General features: G+C 44.8%; 1 protein-coding gene across 6 annotated transcripts in view; it reads left to right on the forward strand.

Annotated features, from left to right (window-relative positions):
- ANAPC1 (anaphase promoting complex subunit 1) overlaps nt 1-21454 on the forward strand; it is a 54643-nt gene extending 33189 nt beyond the window's left edge. For 5 of the 6 annotated variants that reach the window (XM_053383459.1, XM_053383461.1, XM_053383460.1 and 2 more), the window contains exons 29-48: nt 204-438; nt 863-954; nt 1152-1286; nt 2194-2276; nt 3074-3152; nt 4516-4590; nt 6446-6522; nt 9408-9498; nt 10552-10605; nt 11601-11794; nt 13298-13384; nt 13576-13693; nt 13855-13932; nt 14591-14658; nt 15993-16131; nt 16922-17008; nt 18042-18137; nt 18475-18673; nt 19526-19660; nt 21083-21454. In XM_053383459.1, the coding sequence (XP_053239434.1) occupies nt 204-438; nt 863-954; nt 1152-1286; nt 2194-2276; nt 3074-3152; nt 4516-4590; nt 6446-6522; nt 9408-9498; nt 10552-10605; nt 11601-11794; nt 13298-13384; nt 13576-13693; nt 13855-13932; nt 14591-14658; nt 15993-16131; nt 16922-17008; nt 18042-18137; nt 18475-18673; nt 19526-19660; nt 21083-21198 (2238 nt within the window). In that variant the 3' untranslated portion in view covers nt 21199-21454. Of the gene's footprint in view, nt 1-203; nt 439-862; nt 955-1151; nt 1287-2193; nt 2277-3073; nt 3153-4515; nt 4591-6445; nt 6523-9407; nt 9499-10551; nt 10606-11551; nt 11795-13297; nt 13385-13575; nt 13694-13854; nt 13933-14590; nt 14659-15992; nt 16132-16921; nt 17009-18041; nt 18138-18474; nt 18674-19525; nt 19661-21082 lie in introns of those variants that run through there. The other variant, XR_008329740.1, reaches the window with a different exon arrangement.
- Nucleotides 21455-22293: the final 839 nt, after the last annotated feature.

Here is a 22293-nt window from a genome sequence, read left to right on the forward strand (position 1 = left end):
CCTCCTCTAAAAACTAGGTGCGTCTTATGGTCGGGTGCGTCTTATAGAGCGAAAAATATGGTATCTGATTAAGCTGTAAAATAAAAGAATCCTGAAACATGGCCTAAGGCTTTTCGGTTTGGGGTGCAGCTCATGAATGTGCCTTTGTGCATTTGTTCCATTCAAAAATGGCACTTGATGGATGCGTTTGTTTCTCCTGGCAGGGCCACGAAATGACGAGCATCGGGCTGCTGCTTGGGGTCTCAGCCGCCAAGCTGGGCACCATGGACATGTCCATCACTCGCCTGCTCAGCATCCACATCCCTGCTCTTCTGCCGCCCACTTCCACCGAACTGGATGTGCCTCACAATGTACAAGTGGCAGCCGTGATAGGGATTGGCTTGGTGTACCAAGGCACGGCTCACAGGCACACGGCCGAGGTTCTGCTGTCGGAAATAGGTAAAGCTCCAGGGGAGGAAATCTCTTGGGGCGGCATCCGGGTCATGAATGTTTTGCTCAACCTCCAGATGTTACTGGACTTGCATCATCCCTGACCACTGGCTATTCTGGCTAAAGCTAAGTTGTAGTCCACAACATCTGGAGCGAGCGCTGTGTGGGCTTCCCCTCGCGAATGATTTCATGGATGGGTTTTATTTTTGCTGCCGCAGGCTAAAATCTTTAAGGAAGCTGTCCAAATTGGCCCCTGATTTGTCCCTGATAATATGGTAATCTAAGCTTTTCAGTACTCAAATTCAGGTTAATATTTAACTGAGTAAAAATCAACTATTTCTTTCTTTCTTTCTTTCTTTCTTTCTTTCTTTCTTTCTTTCTTTCTTTCTTTCTAGTTTTGACTTACTCTTGTTGTTGTTGTTTTAAATTTAAGGGCGCCCCCCAGGCCCTGAAATGGAGTATTGCACCGACAGAGAGTCCTATTCGCTAGCTGCTGGTTTAGCTTTGGGCATGGTTTGCCTCGGGGTAAGTGTAGCTCTCTCTTTTGGGGAACGTGTGGTTGTGAGTGAAATAAGAGAGAGATGCTGGCCTGTTTGCTAGATTTTCATCCGAATGCAGCATCTGTTTGTTCGCTGAGCGTTCTTCAGGCACCTTGGGCCGCAACTGCATTTGTAGAACAGGATAGGGCTGATTTAACCCTTTGCTCTCCGTTACTCCTGCAGCACGGCAGCAACTTGATAGGCATGTCGGACCTCAATGTGCCTGAGCAGCTTTACCAGTATATGGTCGGCGGCCACCGGCGGTTTCAAGCTGGAATGCACCGTGAAAAGCACAAGTCTCCAAGCTACCAGATTAAGGTGCACACCTTAGTTTTCTTAAACCATGCCTTATTCCGATTCGGTCCATCTAGCTCCCTGTTTTCTTCACCGGCTGGCAGCATCTTCCCAAGGTTTCAGGTAGGGGGTCTTTCTCAGCCCTGCCTGAAGATGCCAGGGGCTGATGCTCTGAAACTGAGCTCTGCCCTTTGAGTACTGCAAGGATCAGCCGTTGTGCACTGCAGCTTCTCCCCTTCATCCTTTTGTAAGGAATAGGTTGGTTCGTTTCTTCGCACCTTTGTCAAGGGACCTCAGAGCTGTTAGTTTCTGTTTGCCGCTGAGCAGCTGCTTAGAGTCACAAGGCTCTGTTTACATTCCAGACACATTCCAGGCTCTTGGAAGTCTCACGGGAGGCGGGATGTGACGTTAGTGGTTTCCTGCTCTTTTGTTCCTTTCAGTTGCTCTCTGCTTTCATAGAGAGAGGATGTATTTTTCTTTGCTGTCTGCGTAGCGAGAAATAAAACTCTTTAGCCATGTAGCCATAAATCTCATCACTTCTGCATTTTGCTGGAAACTCTGCTGAATGGAGGAACGTCCTTGGAGCCTTATCAGAGGCTCAGGTCGTTAATTAACGTCAGAAGATGAGCTTTATCAGCTTGGCCGAGTGGAGATTCCGACAAGAGCACCATCAGTGGAGTTCCAAGACAGTCTCCCATCTCAGTTACTGGTTAGGCTCAGCCCTACTTTTCTTGGGGGGCAGGAGTCCGTCAGACCACCTTCAGAGGTTTCCCTTGGCCCACCTCCCGCACAAAGCAAAGTTGTGTTGCTTTGAGATCTTTTACAGGAAGCCATTTGTAAGTGGAATGAAAGTAAATAAATATAAAAGTGGCGTGCGACATCGTTCTCTAGCATTCAGGCTGATTTATCTCCCTGCTTTTATTCTTTATAGGAAGGAGACACCATAAACGTGGACGTGACGTGCCCAGGCGCGACTCTGGCGCTAGCGATGATCTACCTAAAGACTAACAATAGGTACTGGTTTTGGAATCGTGCTTTATGTGTAAGAGACGTAACCTTTTATTATCACAGGACTTCATGCTTAAGGGTACTTGCAACTCATCACAATGCAGGCAGTCCCCAGAATGTGATGGAGGAACACCCAATAAATGCAAGGAAGCTTTGCAGTTCAGTCTGAGCATTTGGAATTGTGCCTCTGCAACTGTCAGGACTGGTCGTTGTCCTCTTCAGATCACCACACAAACGCTTCTTGTTCTTTTATAACTTTTTATTGTGTATTAACAAAATAATCTTATAAACAGTTCTTAACTATTATTCCTCAGAGTCACTTCTTTCAGATACCTTCTGAGCTCTGCTTCTCCATGACCAGCCACCCTCAAAATGGCGAAGGCGCCCTTCCCTTCGCTTTCCCGCTCTTTTTTCTAACCTCCTGGCTAGAGCTGGCTTGTATCTCCCTTCCTCCGAATCTGAGCTAGAACTTAACCCTTGCCTTTCCTGTGAACAGCCGGTCCCTCCCTGTTGTTCCTCCTGCTCCCTTCTATTAGATTCACTGCTCTCCTTCCCCCCTTGGGGAATGCTTTCTCCCTCTGATAAACTGAAAACTTCTAACTCTTCCCTGACAGCAACTTACTGAAATGTGTGAAGATTGTAGCAGGAGGGCGGCTGAGCTGAAAGATTAGAGGAAGTTAGAAAAGCAGCAAGCAAATTCAGCCATTCAAGATGTGCTCTACTGAAGCATATCTTCATGCTTCCCTAAGCAAGCCATTGTAATTCAGAACTTTCATTTTATTTTTTTACTTACATTTTGCTAGGTCCATTGCTGACTGGCTTCGAGCTCCGGATACCATGTATTTGTTGGACTTCGTGAAACCAGAATTTCTATTATTAAGGGTATGTTCATATTTTGGGGTCTTTTGTTTTGTTTTCTTGCTCTTCTGCAATGCCCTTTGCTCAAAACGGAATTTCCTTATTTATTGAGTTTTTTTTAAAAAAGAAGGTTTATATGCCACTGAATCAACAAAAGCTTCTAAGTAGTTTACCTTTTATTGGGTTTACTTTATGCAAATCAGTTAAAATAAATTGTATGAATTACTTTTGCATGTTTCAGTCTAGACACATGCTGGTTGCCGTTCCTGCTTAGGCCATTCATCTTTTTAAGAAAACACACACACACACACACACACACACACGACAGTGCTCTCCATCCTGTCCCAGTTTTAGAATCACTTTGCATAAGAGAAAGTTTGTACGTGCAAGGCCAAATGTGGCCAGCAGAAGTGCAATATTCAGCAAAGCCAAAACACCTGTGTGCTCATCGGTTGGCAATGTAAGCTTGAGTTGCCCTTGAATCTGTCCGCTAAATTGCTTGTTGTGTAAAAAAATATATTCTTGGGCGATTTTCAGCAGCAAAAAAGGAAGCCCAGAAATGCTACTCAGAAAGTTAAACAAGATGCTCTTGTTCAAATTACAGTGGTCCCTCAGGTTAAGAACTTAATTCGTTCTGGAGGTCCATTCTTAACCTGAAACTGTTCTTAACCTAAAGCACCACTTTAGCTAATGGGGCCTCCTGCTGCTGCTGCGATGCCACCGTGCAATTTCTGTTCTCATCCTGAAGCAAAGTTCTTAACCCAAGGTACTATTTCTGGGTTAGCGGAGTCTGTAACCTGAAGCGTCTGTAACCTGAAGCATCTGTAACCCGAGGTACCACTGTATTAGGCTTTGAGTCAAAGGCTACTTTGCAGTTGATCTGATCCCGTTGGCCCATGGCAATACTTGTTTGTTTATTGCATTTTTATCCCACCTTTCCTCCAAAGAGCTCAAGGTGGCATATGTGGTTCTCTTCCTGCCCGTTATATACTCACAGCAACCCTGTGAGGTAGGTTAGGCTGAGAGACCGTTAGGCTGAGCTTCATGGCTGTGCGGGGATTTGAACCCCAATCTAACACTCTAGCCGCAGACTATGAAAGCCAGTGTCTGGTTGTGTAATGGTGCACAAATCGTTCAAACCGAGTTCGCAAAACAGAATTCTTGCGTAGATTATTGCACCGTGCTGAGAAAGAGGGTTTGCGTTTTCTCCGACAGTCTTAAGAATTGCAGGGTGCTTTTGGGTTCTGAGCTTGAAACAGAAGTGCCTGTAGCTTCCTGATCAACTCTAATTGATTCCTTAGGAATTCTTACACAATTGCCGTTTCTGAGCTCATCACAACTCGCTTTCCTTTACCCTGTTCTGATCCTCTTCTTTCTTTCTTTGCAGACGCTCGCTCGGTGCTTGATTTTGTGGGATGACATTCTGCCCAGTTCTAAGTGGATTGACAGCAACGTGCCACAAGTAAGTAGCACTCCTCCAACTAAACTGTTACACGAAGCCAGCGGTTCAGGGAATTTCTACCCTCGGGGAACCCTGTACACATCAACAGGTCTGGACGAGGATGAGGTTGAGCTAACAGATTGAGGTTGACAGACAGAAGTACTGTTTTGGGGGGACAGGAGGCAGGCAGGTGTGGAGGACTCCTTGGTCCTGAATGAGGTAACTGTGCCCCAGAAGGACCAGGAGCGCAGCCTAGGAGTCATTTTGGACTCACATCTGTCCATGGAGGCGCAGGTCCAGGGCAGCTGTTTACCAGCTCCATCTGGTACCCAGGCTGAGACCCTATCTGCCAGCGGACTGTCTCGCCTGAGTGGTGCATGCTGTAGTTATATCTCGCTTGGATTACTGCAATGCTCTCTATGTTGGGCTACCTTTGAAGGTGACCCGGAAATTACAATTAATCCAGAATGCGGCAGCTAGACTGGTGACTGGGAGCAGCCGCCGAGACCACATAACACCGGTTTTGAAAGATCTACATTGGCTCCCAGTACGTTTCCGAGCACAATTCAAAGTGTTGGTGCTGACTTTTAAAGCTCTAAACGGCCTCGGTCCAGTATACCTGAAGGAGTGTCTCCACCCCCAGTGTTCTGCCCGGACAGCGAGGTCCAGTGCCAAGGGCCTTCTGGCAGTTCCCTCACTGCAAGGGGCCAAGTTACAAGGAACCAGGCAGAGGGCCTTTTCGGTAGTGGCATCCGCCCTGTGGAACACCCTCCCACCAGATGTCAAAGAGAAGAACAAACTACCAGACTTTTAGAAGACATCTGAAGGCAGCCCTGTTTAGGGAAGCTTTTAATGTTTTAACAGACCACTGTATTTTAGTATTTCGTTTGAAGCCGCCCAGAGTGGCTGGGGGAAACCCAGCCAGATGGGTGGGGTATGTATAAATAAATAAATAAATACATACATACATAATCTGCTTCATGCCACCTGTTGCAGAGGACCATGAGTATTCTAGTGCAGACAGCGGCCGAGTTTGCACCATAATGCCTCTGTCTTAATAAACCAGCATATTGCTTGCAGGTAATTGCAGTTCCTTTGCAACCACTTCGCTTTGTCCAGCGAACAAGTAGCTGAGCTTGGCTTTAAAAGAGGATTCGACAGATCCATAGAGGATAAGACTATGAATGGCTACTACTGCAAATGGCTATGCCCTGTCTCCACAGTCAGAAGCAGAAATGCTTCTGAATATCCAAAGCTGGAAACGACAGGAGGGTCATCTTGTGGGTTTCATAGGCATCGGCCACTGCGAAAATAGGATTCCAGACTAGATGGCCTGGTCCTGCGGGCTCTTCCTATGTTCTTAAACTAGCATTCAGCTGATAATTTCACCTTTTCTGCTCCTTACTAAAGAGTAATAAACTAAAGAAAAGGCACGTGATGCTTCCGGTAGGCAGACCTGCAAAACTGCCCGGGTTTTCTGGTTTCCTCCATTTTCCCCTTACAGCAGTAAAGGGTTCTACACTTTGTGGCTAGAGACACGCATTCAGTCAACATGTCATTTCACATAAACAAGACAAACCACACATTCTAAGCATGCTGGCTTGAGAACAAGCTCCATTCATGGAAGTTAATCCCAGCTAACCACATGTAGAAGTGAGCTGTAACTTGTAACTCTATAAAAGAAGACATGCAATACTTACAGATTGTATCTTTAATGGAAGAATAGGTTACCGGAGTCCTCTTGTTTTCAGGCATCCAAAATTAAAATCTTGCAGCTGGGCTCTGACTTTAAAAAGTAAAGTGTATCCACGAAGCTACAGAAACCTTTTCTACAAACGGCAATGACTCTCTGCATCTGCTGGCTTGTTTTTAACAGATTGTGAGGGAGAACAGCGTATCCCTTCATGCGACTGAAATGCCTTCTTCCGAAGACCTGAATTTGGAGACTCTGGCGTAAGTAATCAAATGGGACCGATTCCTACATCCTGTAGTCCTTGGGCAGGGATAGCAAAGGACAAACTCAGGGGCCCTAGATGTATTATGTCAGTGGGTGTGGGAGGTTCTGTAGTGTGGCAGCTCCTTGTGCTGTGGAGGCTATTATTGGGCTATTGTTTTTATTTTTATATATTTTATTTTATTTTATATATTGTGATCTTTTTTGTGAACTGCCCTGAGACCTCCGGGTATAGGGAGGTATATAAATTCAATAAATAAATAAATAATATATGGAGTCAGACTTCCTTCCGCAGGGCCTGTAAGACAGAGCTATTCCCCCTGGCTTTCAATTTGAACTTAGCCTGATCTTTAATTCCTCTTCCTTCCCTCCCCCTCCCCTTTTTATGAAGATTAGGATCCCACAGCTAATTCTCCCCTGGTCTCCTCGCTGGCCCAAATAGAACTAATTTAACCAGCTAGCCCTGGTGATCATCTAATGTTTATTGGATGGATTTTCCCCCTAAATTGATTTTGAATTCTAAATTTATTGTTATTCACATTTTATACTGTATTTTATGCGATTTTTGTTGCATCAATTAAGTGTTTTAAATTTGTTGTTAGCCTGGTTTTCTGAACCGGGAAGGGAGGGATATAATTTTTTCCCCCCAATTTTTAAAATTAATTTTCCCCAAAAAATTAAGACAAACAAACAAACAAACAAACAAACATCCTAGTTGTAATTAAACCAATCTTAATAACATTGTTAAGTGACTTCCTCAAATCCCCCTGATTGAATTTCATTGTATATCATTTTAACAGTTTTCCAAAATCAATTTTCTCAAAAAAATTAACTTGATCATTTAACATCTTTCATTCTTTCTAATTTAGCTTGAAACATCTTAATTCCTATCCTTACATATTTAAATACTAAGCCTATCTAATATTTGCAAGCTTTTCCAATTAAGTTATCTTAACATATTTAGCTAAGTAATCTTTAAATTTCATCCATTCTTCCTGGTACTCCTCCTCCTTCTGGTCGTGGACTCTTCCAGTCAGGTTGGCTAGCTCCGAAAAATCCATCATCTTCATCTGCCAATCTTCCACTGTTGGTACTCCTTGTGTTTTCCAATTCTTCGCTAACAAAATTCTTGCTGCAGTAATAAATAAAAATTTATTGTTAAAAAAAAATATATTGATCCACATGAGCCAGAGAGGCAGCGGATCTTGTACAGCTGGCATGCGCTGAAACCTCTTCCCTGCGTGTCTGCAAAGCTGCTCAGCCAAGTCCTGCTCCCCTCTGGGGAATGTCTCCTCGTGAGCCAGAGGTGCAGCAGGGCTTTGCTGAGACTCCTGGCTAACTGCTGATGTGTGGGAAAGCGCAACAGCCCTGCTGCTTTCCCATGCGTGCGGGAATTGAACACGCATAAATGCCTGTACTGCAAATGTATTGCGATCAGGCACCATGTGCAGGCATCTCCTTCTGCTTGTTGAGCTTTTGGAAGTTAATAGAAATGTGCTGAATAAATGGCTTTGCCAGTCTTCCTTTTTCCTTCCATCCATGCGACGGTCACCTCCAGGCTTGACTACTGTAATTCGCTCTACACGGGGCTGCCCTTGAAGCTGTCCCACAAACTCCAGCGGGTGCAGAATGTTGCAGCAAGGCTCCTCACAGGGTCCCTGCCATGGGAGCATATTCACCCAGTGCTTTTCCAGTTGCACTGGCTCCCAGTGGAGTATAGGGTCAGATTTAAGGTGCTGTTTTGACCTTTAAAGCCCTTTGTGGCTTAGGTCCCTCATATTTATGGGACCACCTCTCCTGGTATGCCCCGCAGAGGACCTTAAGGTCCATGAATAACCATAGTTTAGAGGTCTTGGGCCCTAAGGAAGTCAGACTATCCTCCACCAGGGCCAGGGCCTTTTCAGTGATGGCTCCAACCTGGTGGAATGCTCTGTCCCATGAGACTAGGGTCCTTCAGGATTTAACCTCCTTCCGTTGGGCCTGTAAGACAGAGCTATTCTGCGTGGCCTTTAATTTGAATTCAGCCTGATCTTTTATTTCCCTCCCCCTCCCATTTTGTGGAGATTACCCACTCTGAGACCCCACAGCTAATTCTCCCCTGGCCTCCTCGCTGGCCCAATTAGGACTAATTCAGCCAGCTAGCCCTGGTGACTATCTAATGCTTATTAGATGGATTTCCCCCAAATTGATTTCTGAATTTTGAATTTTATTGTTACTCACGTATTTATACTGTATTTTATGCTGCTTTTACAATTAAGTGTTTTAAATTTGTTGTTAGCCGCCTTGAGCCCGGTTTTCTGATCCAGGAAGGGCGGGGTATAAATAAAAAAGTATTATTGTTATTATTATTAGTCCCAAAGCCCCAGGGTTCGGTTGCATTTTTGCACTGTATTAGCAACATAAGAACAACCTCTTGAAAATATATAAACCAGGTTGTATCAAGATTACTTTCCCAACCCAAGCCTCTTTCCTGCAGGATCATCCCACAGCACCTCTGTAACGCTTAAAGGTCCACAACCACAGGGGCATGCCCAGTTGCTTGGATCAATGGAAGCCCTGATTTACTGTTTTGAAGTTCCACATGCTTGACCACTCCCGTGTGGTTTTGGACCCCTGAACATTACAGCTGAGTCATGGGATAATTCATGGAAAAGTGTGTGTAGCAACAGCATCCTGAATGAGCAAAGGCTTATTTGCGACCATTCCTAAGACAGGTCAGTTCTCTCCTCCAGTGCTTTTTAGGAGAATTCATCTTTCCTGTTGCAGAAGTAGCTCAATTGCATGATATATTTTTTAACCAGAGAGGAAGTGGAAGCCAGTGTAATTTGATATAATCTTTTAACTGTATATGAAGACACACCTTATGCCGAACATTTTTTTTTAGGCAGGCTCATGTCTACATCATCGCTGGGGCCTGTTTGTCTTTGGGTTTTCGATTTGCCGGTTCAGAAAACCTAGCTGCCTTTAACTGCTTGGTAAGTGCATCAGTAGCTGGTCAGGATTTGTTATCATAGACTTGCAGGGATGGGTCGTGGGTTCAAGCCCCATGTTGGGCAAAAGATTCATGCATTACACGGGGTTGGACTAGATGACCACTGTGGTCCCTTCCCTGCTCTATGATTCTATAGTGTAACGTAATCTCAGGGAAATATGCAAGTCCAGGGCACTTAATTTATGCCTCCCCAAACCCCCACTTTCCCTCTGTTCTGTGTCTGTGAATTTCAAGGCCAAGTTGTGACTGCCGGATCCCTGTGCAAGCTTGATATTGATACATGCTAAACCAGGAGTAGGAAACCTGCGACTCTCCAGATGTTTTTGTGCAATGACTCCCAGCATCCCTGATCAATAAGCTCCCTGCGGAACAGAGCTAGAGGCCATTGGAGTCCAACAGCTTCTAGGGAAGGGGACACAGGTTCCCCACCCCTATCCTAAAAGAATAAAAGGGTTGGGGAATGATGTTTCTTCCAACTCCTCCATACTACGTTGCTTGAGCCATGTGGATGGTTTGACCATAATGATGAATGACATTTCAGCATCTCATGCCTGGGACAACTAGCTCATGCCTGCTTTCTGCTGGCACAGATCCACAAAGGGCCAGCAGCAGCAGCAGCAAATTTAATATAACCTACAGTCTTGTTACTGCAATAATATAATGTTCAGAACATTATAGGGTGCCTGTTTGAAGAAACACAGTTTTAACGTCTTTTCTGGGAGGTTGCAAAGGGAGGCTGCAGTGTGTGTGTGTGTGTGTGTGGTTTGATGAAACTGGGGCAAAAACTGAGGAAGCCCTTCTTCTTACCTCTGGATTATAGGTTTAGAAATGTTTGCTTCAGGGCCAGGCGGCTTTCAGGTCTCTTCTGATTCTGATCTTACGAAAGAATAATGAACGATGCATATTTATGGGCGAGACTTTAGCAGGGTGGACGAGTGAGTGGTTTGCATGTCTTGAGAGTCCAGGTTCACTCCCTGCCCCATGGTTGTTTCTTGCGCTTTCCTGACATGTGCCAATTTTGAATTCCTCCATCTAGTACACATTTGCAAAAGATTTCATGAAGTGTTTGTCCTCGGCTACGGCTTCCATAGTAAGTTTCTCCAGATTCACTATTGTTAATAGTAAAATCCAAAATTTTATAATGCTGTTTTGGTTGATTTTTTTTGGGGGGGGGAGGGATCATTGGACCATTACCCTGACCCCACACGTCTTCAAGTACTGCAGTAACCTACCCTTCTGCTAGCTAAACAAAGAGTTTGAGAAGAGGAATGGCTACTTGTTCCGAATTTGCTCCACAGCTTGCTTTATTTATTTATTGCCTACTCTTGACCCTAAGGTCCCAGAGCAAGTTACAACATTAAAACACAATATTAAAAACAGTTTTAAACAACTTCCAGTCATAAAAACAAGGGGAGTCTTAAAAAATAAACATCTCAAGTGCCAAAAGCCAGGGTAAAGAGGTGCGTCTTGTATCATTTTCTAGAAGCTGTATAATGAAGGCACCAGGTGCATCTCTGTGGGGAAGGAGTTCTGTAACTTAGGGGCTCCCATAGAGAAGTCCTTTTTGCAGGCTTCTACCCCCACCCCCAAGCGTCTGAGGACAGAGGGGCCCCTCTCCCAATATCAGTGCCCAAGAGGGTCTGTAGAGAAGGATGTGGTCTTTCCGATATTTGGGGCCTGAGTCGTTTACGGCTTTAAGCACACCTGAGGACCTTGAAGGGGGCCTGCAAATGAACTGGAAACCAGTGCAGCTATTCTAAAGCAGGGGTTATTTGAGATCTCTCCTTTGGTAATCCTCACAGAACTCTAGCCCAATGGTTGCCATTAATTTGATTTGAACTGATTTTATAATGAATTGGTTTTAGAATGCTGTATTATTTTACTGTTGTTAGCTGCTCTGAGCCCGGCTTCGGCTGGGGAGGGCGGGATATAAATAAATTTATTATTATTATTATTATTATTATTATTATTATTATTATTACTGAATAAGATCTTCCTTGTTCCTGAGCCTGGGATTGTGTTGCTTGCCTGCTTAGGAGATACAAGTGGAACTGACCACTTGCCTCCTCTGTGTCCATATTCAAGGCAGGCCACTACAACCTGGAGACTTGCCTGAGTGTGGTGCTGATGTCTCTTGCGATGGTGATGGCGGGATCAGGAAACCTGAAGGTCCTCCAGCTCTGCCGCTTCATGCACAAGAAGACTGGTGGGGAGATGAACTACGGGTTCCACATGGCACATCATATGGCTCTCGGGCTCCTCTTTTTGGGAGGGGGAAGGTAATAACGTCATTTCAAAGGGAAGCCTTTCCCCCGCAAAGCGAATATGCATATGAACACCCCAATATCTCCCTGCGTATTCGTTACGTCCACAATCCTTTTTTTTGTTCCAAAGTAGATATTGTTATGTTATTATTAATATTTATTATGAAAATTTGTATACCACTTCATTGCAGTATTGAGGTAGCCTTTGGCCTTGTTTTATTAAAAAAAGAAGAACCACCAGCATTTTCCAGTCTTAAAGGACTCAGAAGTACAGGGAGGAGTTAAAAGCATAGGAAGGTGTCTGGTAAATATTTGAGGGGCTGAGCAGTAGCGCTGTGCATCTGGTCTGGACAAATCCTGGACCCTGGACTCATTTGGCGGATCTGGAATTTGTCCTGTTCGTGCTGAGGCAGCCCCAGGTCAGGTCCACCTGGAGCGATTTGCGTCTATCAAAAGTGGTGGTGGGGTTTGTAAGCCAGCAAAGAGGAGGGGTGGGGGAAGGAGATGATGCAGGTAAGACTCACTACTGGCAGGTCTCCTTCTCTCTCCCCGGCCAATGACTGCATGCTTAATTTTGGTTTAGAAGCTTAATGAAGCATTAGGAGTCTGCAACACCTCTGTTTAGATTTGGGGACTGAATTGGTCTGGGACCCGATTTGGATCATTGCATTGGGCCCTGAACTAAATTAGGGCTGCCTTGCACAGCCCTACAGAGCAGACATTTATTGTTAGAAATGAATATCTTTGATAACCTTAATTTCTGCTTTGCGGGGATAAGCACCAATTCTATGCTCTTTTATTGCACACACAAACACACACACACACACACACACACGGTAAAGGGGCCCCTGACCATTAGGTCCGGTCGTGACAGACTCTGGGGTTGCGGCGCTCATCTCGCTTTATTGGCCGAGGGAGCCGGTGTACAGCTTCCGGGTCATGTGGCCAGCATGACTAATCCGCTTCTGGCGAACCAGAGCAGCACATGGAAACGCCGTTTACCTTCCCGCCGGAGCAGTACCTATTTATCTACTTGCACTTTGACGTGCTTTCAAACTGCTAGGTTGGCAGGAGCAGGGACTGAGCAACAGGAGCTCACCCCGTCACGGGGATTCGAACCGCCGACCTTCTGATCAGCAAGCCCTAGGCTCTGTGGTTTAACCCACAGCGCCACCCCCATATATGTATACACACACACACACACACACACACACACATATATATATATATATATATATATATATATATAGACACACACACACAGTGGTACCTCTGGTTGAGAACAGGATCCGTTCCGGATGCCCGTTCGCAACCTGAAAAGAACGCAACCCGTGTCTACGCATGCACGGGTTGCGATTCGCCACTTCTGCGCATGCGCGTGACATCATTTTGCGCGAGTGGCGAAACCCAGAAGTAACCCTTTCCGGTACTTCCGGGTCACCACGGGATGCAACTTGAAAATGCGCAACTGAAGGAAATGTAACATGAGGTATGACTGTATATATTCTTTCTTTGCAGGTACTCACTTAGCACTTCAAATTCTTCCATTGCTGCCCTGCTTTGTGCTGTGTATCCTCACTTCCCAGTTCACAGTACGGATAACAGGTAAGGCTTAACCAGCAGGTTTGGTTAAAACAAAGATCCTGGGAAAGCCCGGTTGGACCCAGCAACAGATAATGCGTTCTGCACCCTGGGAGGCTTTATTTCAGTTTCCCGGTGCCTGTTGAATGCAGTTAGATTCATGACGGAGCCTTAAAATAACCTTCCTGCAGTAACTGCACTCTTTGTATGCACAGGTATCACCTTCAGGCCTTGCGGCATCTGTATGTTCTGGCAGCAGAGCCCAGGCTCCTTGTCCCTGTGGACGTGGATACAGATACGCCTTGCTACTCACTGCTGGAGGTTACCTACAAGGTAGACTTGGTTCTGTGGGGTGAAGGGGACTTTTCCAAAGGGTGGGGGCAGAATGTACACAGTCCCTCTGAGCCAGCATGGTTGTCATGTGCTTTCTTCAGTGATACAGGTTGACTAAAGTGTGTGGTTTATTTTGTATTTCTACCCCCCACCCACCAAAGGGAACTCAGTGGTATGAGGAAACAACCGAGGAACTGATGGCACCCACTCTTCTTCCCGAACTCCACCTACTGAAGCAGGTATATGACGGAGCTTGCTTTATGGCAGCCTTCTTTGCTGGGTCCTCTCCTGCTGTTTTGGTCTACAACTCCCAACAAGCACAGTTGCGGGTGGGGGTAGAAGCAGCCATAGTGTAATTCCAAGATGCAATGGATGGAAATAGTATAGTCCCTTAGCAAGCCACCTTACGACATCATAGGTTTGATATTTATTATAGAAAGTAGGGTGCGATACCATGAGAATTAGTGGAGACAGGGTTTGGGGTTAGGTTGCTCGGTTTAACAACTCTGCTTTTAAACTTGGTTTGCAAAAACCCCCACTATTTTGCACCTGCAGTCCCGCTCTGGATTTCCAGTTAAGGGATGGAAAGATCATTGGTGGAATGTCATCTCAGGTGCATCTTTTGTGACTTACGGAGTACAGTTCCTAGAGGTCTAATAAACCAGCCTTTCTCAACCTGTGGGTCCCCAGATGTTGTTGAACTACAACTCCCATCACCCCTAGCTAGCAAGGCCAGAGCTCAGGGATGATGGGAGTTGTAGTCCAACAACATCTGGGGACCCACAGGCAGAGAACCACTGTAATAAACCATGCATGTTGTGACACTGCCCGTGGTGTTTTGATTCCATCCAATATGTATAATTCCCTGTGTAACTGATTTTTATTTTATGTTTCCAGATCAGAGTGAAAGGCCCCCGATACTGGGAACTGCTGATTGATTTAAGCAGAGGCACACACCATTTAAAGTAAGTAGTCCTGGTGAAGCTTTTGCAATAATAGTATATCAGCCCACAATTACAGTTGCACTGCAGACAAACCAGAGTCCAAATTTAAGCTGCTGTTGCAATTGTTGGAAAATCTGTTTGCTTGTAGGAATTGTCCAGTGGCTGGTGTTAAGCAGATATGCAGCTTTAAACTGTTTTTTTTAAATATATATATAAATGTCAACCTTGACCCAGCAATTTTCTCCTATGTGTGGAACACCTGTGGATTTTTCCCATCTTCTGCAAAGCAGAGAAGACGTTTCCTCCCTTTTGCACGTGAAATTCACATGAGATCCAACTCTGTGCCTGTTATAAAATGGATCCAGTGCAGACTGCCGGAACAAAGGTGTTACACAGTGTGAAAATTGACAGAACAGCAACAGGAATATCACACACTTCCATCTGGTTTGCTAATATATCAGCAGGGTGAAAACAGGCAATAAAATCAAATGACTAATAGAATTGGAAGCATCTAGGGCAGATAGCCAACCAATCCCTCAAAATGGTCTTCCTACTTCAAAAAAAAAGAAAAAAAAAGAGCAAGAAATCTGCTCAAAAAAAGAACTTTCAAGGAAATCTGGGTTTCCCCTTTTGAATTATTTTTTGGGTCACTGATTAACCTCCATAGCTCCTTCCCATTTTGTGACATTTGATCCCCGCCATTTTTTCTTGGCTTTCTCTTTCATCCTCTGCATGGCAGTAGGCATGCAGATATCCTTATCCAACAACTCTTAATGCATAGCTTATGGCAGGGGTAGGCAACCTAAGGCCTGGGGGCTGGATGCGGCCCAGTCACCTTCTCAGCCCTGCCCGCGGACAGTCCGGGGACCAGCGTGTTTTTACATGAGTAGAATGTGTGCTTTTATTTAAAATGCATCTCTGGGTTATTTGTGGGGCATAGGAATTCGTTCATCTCCCCCCCCCCCATATAGTCCAGCCCTCCACATGGTCTGAGGGATGGTGGACCGGCCCACGGCTGAAAAAGGTTGCTGACCCCTGGCTTATGGGTTCATGATGCAGCCACCTTGCTGAAGCTAAGCAGGTGTGCGTCTGGCCAGTACCTGGATGGGAGCCCACCTGGGAACGTAATGAGTTCCATGTTGGATATAAACGTATATCAGGGGATAAAACTCTGCAGAATAAAAACAACAGTGCTTCACCTCGGTGTTTGTGGTAGGGAACTGAGTGTGGAATTTGTAATGCTTTCAGGTGTTGCATGGTGCAATGATAATCTGTCCTCAAGATATGTGAATTAGCATGGATAACTTCTTAATCTGAAACAAAAAAACCCCCCAAACCTTCCTTTCTTCTTGCAGATCAATTCTTTCAAAAGATGGGGTCCTGTATGTAAAACTGAGGGCTGGGCAGCTTTCATACAAAGAGGACCCAATGGGTTGGCGAAGCCTTTTGGCGCAGACTGTCACTCACCGGAATGCGGATGCCCGGGCATTCAAGGTAGTCCTTATGGCCACTGTTGAGTGAAAAAAGCTGCAATGAATATAAACTATATAACATGGGTAGACAAACTATCACCTTCTCAATCCGGCCCACAGACATTCTGGGAATCAGTGTGTTTTTACATGAGTAGAACGTGTCCTTTTATTTAAAATGCATCTCTGGGTTATTTGTGGGGCTTGGGAATTCGTTCATTCCCCCCCCCAAATATAGTCCGGCCCCCCACAAGGTCTGAGGGACAGTGGACCGGCCCCCTGCTGAAAAACTTTACTGACCCCTGCAGTATATAATAAGCAAAAACCAAATAAATCTGAATTTTCTGTTGGGTTGTGAGGCCAGTGGTTATAAGGAAAAGCCATCTTTGGAAAATTAACGCAAGCTGTGAAAGGCAGCTGTCATTCTGGTGCAAATTTCACCGGGAAGACTCCAAACGTCTCCGCGTTGGCCCCTGTGGCACCTCACGTCAGTGCAAAATGAGAAACTGACCTGCTTTGGGGGAAGTTTCAGCCGCCTGTCTCATTCTCCCCCAAAGGGCTGAGATGATACCACTTTGTTGGCTCAGCTGTGCTGGTAAGGTAGCAAGATTTTCAGCTGCATGAATCTATTTTTCAGGTCAGAGCTTTTTGCTAAGGGGTAGTGTTATTTCCATTACATTTTTTCCCAAGAAGGCTGGACCATTCGTCTGGGAGGTGGCAGCCTGCAGTGAGGAAGGGTTGTATGAATTGCACTTTCCCCATGAACCGCAAAGAAGGAAACAATCCTTAATTTTAAATGTCACCTTCCTTTTCAGCCAGAAGCTATTTCTGCTTTTACATCTGATCCTGCGCTGCTTTCATTCGCTGACTATTTCTGCAAACCGGCTGCAAACACGGGGCAAGTAAGTTGTCAGGTGCAAAACCTAGCTTAAAAAAAATATTAAAAGGCAGGCTTCGGCAGAGCCAACGTAAAACTCCACTCTCAGAGAGAGCATGCCTGTAAATGCACAATTGCTGGAGGTTATTGTAAGGCTTTGGGAAGACTAGAGTATCCTGGTTTTGCACAGGAGGAATTTAAAAATAAAAGAAGGTAAGGGTGGGACGATTCACATTCTAGTTGACAAAATCAGCCTCTCCAAAGTTTAATTAAAGTACCAGCAGAGTAGGCAGTATGCCAGTGTGGGCAGCTTGCCAGGGAACCAGATGCCAGGGAACCAGGCAGAGGGCCTTCTTGGTAGTGGCGCCCGCCCTGTGGAACGCCCTCCCATTAGATGTCAAAGAGAGAAACAACTATCTGATGTTCAGAAGACATCTGAAGGCAGCCCTGTTTAGGGAAGTTTTTAATGACTGATGTTTTAATGCATTTTTAATCTTTGTTGGAAGCCGTCCAGAGTGGCTGGGGAAACCCAGCCAGATGGGCTGGGTATAAATAATAAATTATTACTATTATTATTAGTAGTAGTAGAGGGATGTGGGTGGTGCTGTGGGTTAAACCACAGAGCCTAGGACTTGCCGATCAGAAAGTTGGCGGTTCGAATCCCCGCGACGGGGTGAGCTCCCGTTCCTTGGTCCGTGCTCCTGCTAACCTAGCAGTTCAAAAGCACGTCAAAGTGCAAGTAGATAAATAGGTACCGCTTTGGCGGGAAGGTAAACGGCGTTTCCGTGCGCTGCTCTGGTTCACCAGAAGCAGCTTAGTCATGCTGGTCACATGACCCGGAAGCTGTACACCGGCTTCCTCGGCCAATAAAACGAGATGAGCGCCGCAACCCCAGAGTCAGTCACGACCTTTGTTGTTGTTGTTGTTGTTTTGTTGTTGTTATTGGATTCCATCAGACTTAGCCAGCAAGACCAACGGTCAGTGGCAATAGGAGTTATATTCCAGTAACATCTGGCTCCCCACCCACTGCAACATGTACCTCTTTTTCATTTTTTTAGAAACAGGAAGTGTTCGACCTTTTCTCTTCTATCCTGTACGAGTGTGTTACTCAGGAAAATCCCGAAATGCTGCCGGCTTACATCGCCATTGACCAGGTAAAAGCATGCTGCGCAATCCTTTTCATTTCAGCAAAGTGTGACCTTGCTTGTGGTTGCTTTTTTTCCCTGCTGGTTTTTGCCCGTTAAGAAAGCAAAGACGAAAAGCCTATTGCATTTGTAATCGCAGTATATCTTGATTTTTAACCTATGGAAACGTGTCTGCATGAACGAGTAGTCGTAGCAGATTCATGGCACCTTTTGACACTGATCTTGCAAGCTCCCCCTAAGCTTGCTTTCTGATTATGTAAGTCTCTAAACAACTCATTTTATAAACTAGTTATCTGCAGCTCCAACAGTATTGAGTTAATTCAAGCTCCTTTTCCTTTTCCGCTAGGCTGTGAGAAGACTGGAAAAAAGAGAAATGTCAGAGACATTTGACTTGTGGCAGATAAAGTTGGTTCTAGAGTTTTTCAATTCAAGAAGTCACCAGGAGAGAATGAGGAAAAATCCACACCGGGGCCTTTTTATGAACTCTGAGTTTTTACCTGTGATTAAGTGTTCCATCGATAATACCTTGGATCAGTGGCTGCAAGGTAAAAATAGCAGAGGATTTACTGCTAAATGAAGCAAGTTCTGTGCAGCTGGCAGATATGACTCTCCTCTTGATGTCAAAATAGCTAAGCCAAGACCATGAATTCCTAAGACCATGAATTTCTACCCCCAAACGACCCAATGTTCATTTGTAATCTCTAGTAAGGGTTTTTTGTGTGCGTGCGTGCGTAAGCCAGAAAGTCTTAAAATGATTTGGTTCTTACCATGATTTGAAGCTGTTCCAAAAATAAAAACATCTGGCTCTGTATGGGCTGAATCCAGTTAAGTCATTGTGCAAGCCAAACAACTTCCACGTGTTCAGTGGAACTTCCTCTCCCTCTATTCCCCTTGAAGCAAAGTTCTTAACCCGAGGTACTATTTCTGGGTTAGCGGAGTCTGTAACCTGAAGCGTATCTAACCTGAAGCATATGTAACCCGAGGTACCACTGTAAAACCAATAGACAATCTCAAAAACAAAACAAAAATGCAAACCAATTTTCTTAACACTGCTTTTTTTAATATTGCTGCTAATAGTTTTTTTTAAAAAAACACCAGTTTCAACATTAGGAAATTTAAAACAAAAACAAAAGCATTTTGTCTTTATCAGCTAATTTCAGTTATTTCCTGGGTGGAATAGGCCTGAGAACCACTTAAGAATAGATAATATTTTTCTCTCTCTGGGCATTGTATATAAGGGGCAAATCAGCAGGTAGTGAGTGCGTGATATCCTTGAGCCTAGTTGCATCCATAGATGCCCTTGCTTGTCAGAACCATGAACCAGGAACATTCCACACTGCAACATTTTGCTGCGCTTCCATCTGCTAAATCTGAGCTTCACCTCTTGTGTGTTGCAGCTGGAGGCGACGTCTGCTTGCACTCCTATTTAAGTGGACAGCCAACTGACGAATCTCAGCTAAGCATATTGGCCTGCTTCCTCATATATCATTCTGTTCCAACACCGGCACAGCTGTTAGCTGGAGGCTTGGAAGGTAAGATTAAAACCCAGCTCTTAATCACGATTTATTGGGGGGCGGGGAAAGAACACTGAGAAAACCATGGATTACCAACACTGTACAAAAATGCAGAAGTTGGTCCATCTCAACCTAAGCCTAATCTTATAATTGTAGCATTGGGAGGGAACCCAAGGGTCATCTAGTCCAACCCCCTGCAATGCAGGAATCAGAGCCACCCAGAGATGTTGGAAACTGAATATGGGTCCTTTTCCGTGCAAGCCTTGTGCTCTGCTCCTGAGCTTCAGCCTCTCAATAAATTGCCATATGTTCATTTGGCCAACACGCGGTTGCTCTCTTTAGTAGTACTTTACCAGTTGTAAGGAACAAGAAGGCAGGAGCTGAATAAATAACGATGATAACAATATAACAAAATGAGTTTATGGCGGTGCAAATAATAATAATAATAATAATAATAATAATAATATTTATACTCCATGCATCTGGCTAGGTTTCCCCAGCCACTCTGGGCGGCTTCCAGCAGAATATAAAAACATAATAAAATGTAAAATGCAGCAACATATTTTATACACACAACAGGTACATCCTCTAGAATAAAACAGCTTACTAGGGAAATGCTGAAATTGCCCTTCGGGGCGCCTCAGGGTCAATTTTTTATGGTAGCCCAAATCTCAGAGACGTCACCTTGCCAACAAAGGTCCGTATAGTTAAAGCCATGGTTTTCCCAGTAGTGATGTATGGAAGTGAGAGCTGGACCATAAAGAAGGCTGATCGCCGAAGAATTGATGCTTTTGAATTATGGTGCTGGAGGAGACTCTTGAGAGTCCCATGGACTGCAAGAAGATCAAACGCATCCATTCTTAATGAAATCAGCCCTGAGTGCTCACTGGAAGGACAGATCGTGAAGCTGAGGCTCCAGTACTTTGGCCACCTCATGAGAAGAGAAGACTCCCTGGAGAAGACACTGATGCTGGGAAAGATGGAGGGCACAAGGAGAAGGGGGCGACAGAGGATGAGATGGTTGGATAGTGTTTTCGAGGTTACCAGCTTGAGTTTGACCAAACTGCGGGAGGTAGTGGAGGGCAGAGGTGCCTGGCGGGCTCTGGTCCATGGGGTCACGAAGAGTCGGACACGACTAAACGACTAAACAACAACAAAAATCTCAGTTGTACGGGTCTATGTATATATCTCAATTTTAACTCATGAGCTATTGCTGCAATCTTCTCCAGTTGTATATTTTATCTTTATGAACACTGTTTTTATTGTGTTATGTTATGTGAGCTGGTCTTTGACCGTAATAAGTTATCTATCTGTCACACAACAGGTATGAACTGTTCTGTGCTAAAGCAGAGTTGCCATTCTGCATCTAAAATGCATTGTTTTGGTATATTTGTTCTCCTTGAAGGTGTAATCATTTCCCCCCCTCCTTTATCCTTCTAGGTTGCACAACCTTCTCTGAATTGCTGTTGAAATTTAAGCCCCTGGGAATGCCAGTCCGTGCCCTTCTAAGACTCGCCCCTCTGTTGCTGGGGAATCCACAGGCAATGTTTTTGTGAAAGCAATAACTTGAATTTGACGCGACCAAAACGCCAGTATCCGTTTAGCATTTGACATCGGACGAAAGATGCATTGATGAAGTCAGGCTTTGCTTTCTAAGTTTACAAATTTCTTCCTCGGCGTTTTCCATTCCCTTTTTATGTTTTGAGAGTGATAAAAAAAGAGAGAGAGCTTTATATATTGTTGGACGGTTTACATGCCCGTGCTAATTAATATGTTTACTTTTTGTAAATAAAGCTTGTTTGCCAAAACAGAGAGAGAGAGAAAGAGAGAGAGATTGATGATGAACTGGGAAAATAAACCACCTGGAATCAATTTGTGAACAGCTCTTTTCGACACAGCATCCTTGAACTAGCAGCGCTACGTTGCCCGTTTCTTCTAAATGTTGCGATTTGAATCTCCAGGTGGGAGAAACACACAAAGCTCAGCTCAGTGCCTTCTTTGAAGTCACCTTTGCACATATATTTCCAAAGTCTGATCGCTCAAAACAAGCAAAACTTATAGTATACTACTACTGCCATGCATACTCCTTCAGTGTAGAATGGTAGTGAAGGTGAGAGTGCTGGCTATCCATCATGATGAATTCAGGTTCCATGCACTTTCAGAGAGGAACTATATGTTACAAGAAACACGGGGGTGCCAATGAAAATTCCAGCCCTGTGCCGCTTCAACTTCTTCCATCCCACCCGGAAAACAGTTTTCCTTATGTTGTGATCTGCTTAATTATTTATAAAATTAGCCACCTTTTTAGTATAGCCCACCCAAGGTGGTTTTTAAAAGTACAGTGGTACCTCAGGTTAAGAACTTAATTTGTTCTGGAGGTCCGTTCTTAACCTGAAACTGTTCTTAACCTGAAACACCACTTTAGCTAATGGGGCCTCCCGCTAACGCCACGCGATTTCTGTTCTCAACCTGAAGCAAAGTTCTTAACCCGAGGTACTATTTCTGGGTTAGTGGAGTCTGTAACCTGAAGCATCTGTAACCTGAGGTACCACTGTATAAAACAGTGGGTGGAATTCAACATAGTGCTAAGGTGTGTGGGGAACAAAGTCTGCTCGTGCAACAGGACTTTCTCCCGCTGTGTGCCCCTAGCC

This window comes from Podarcis raffonei, chromosome 3, assembly GCF_027172205.1.
Source record: "Podarcis raffonei isolate rPodRaf1 chromosome 3, rPodRaf1.pri, whole genome shotgun sequence".
In the NCBI taxonomy this organism is placed as follows: domain Eukaryota; kingdom Metazoa; phylum Chordata; class Lepidosauria; order Squamata; family Lacertidae; genus Podarcis; species Podarcis raffonei.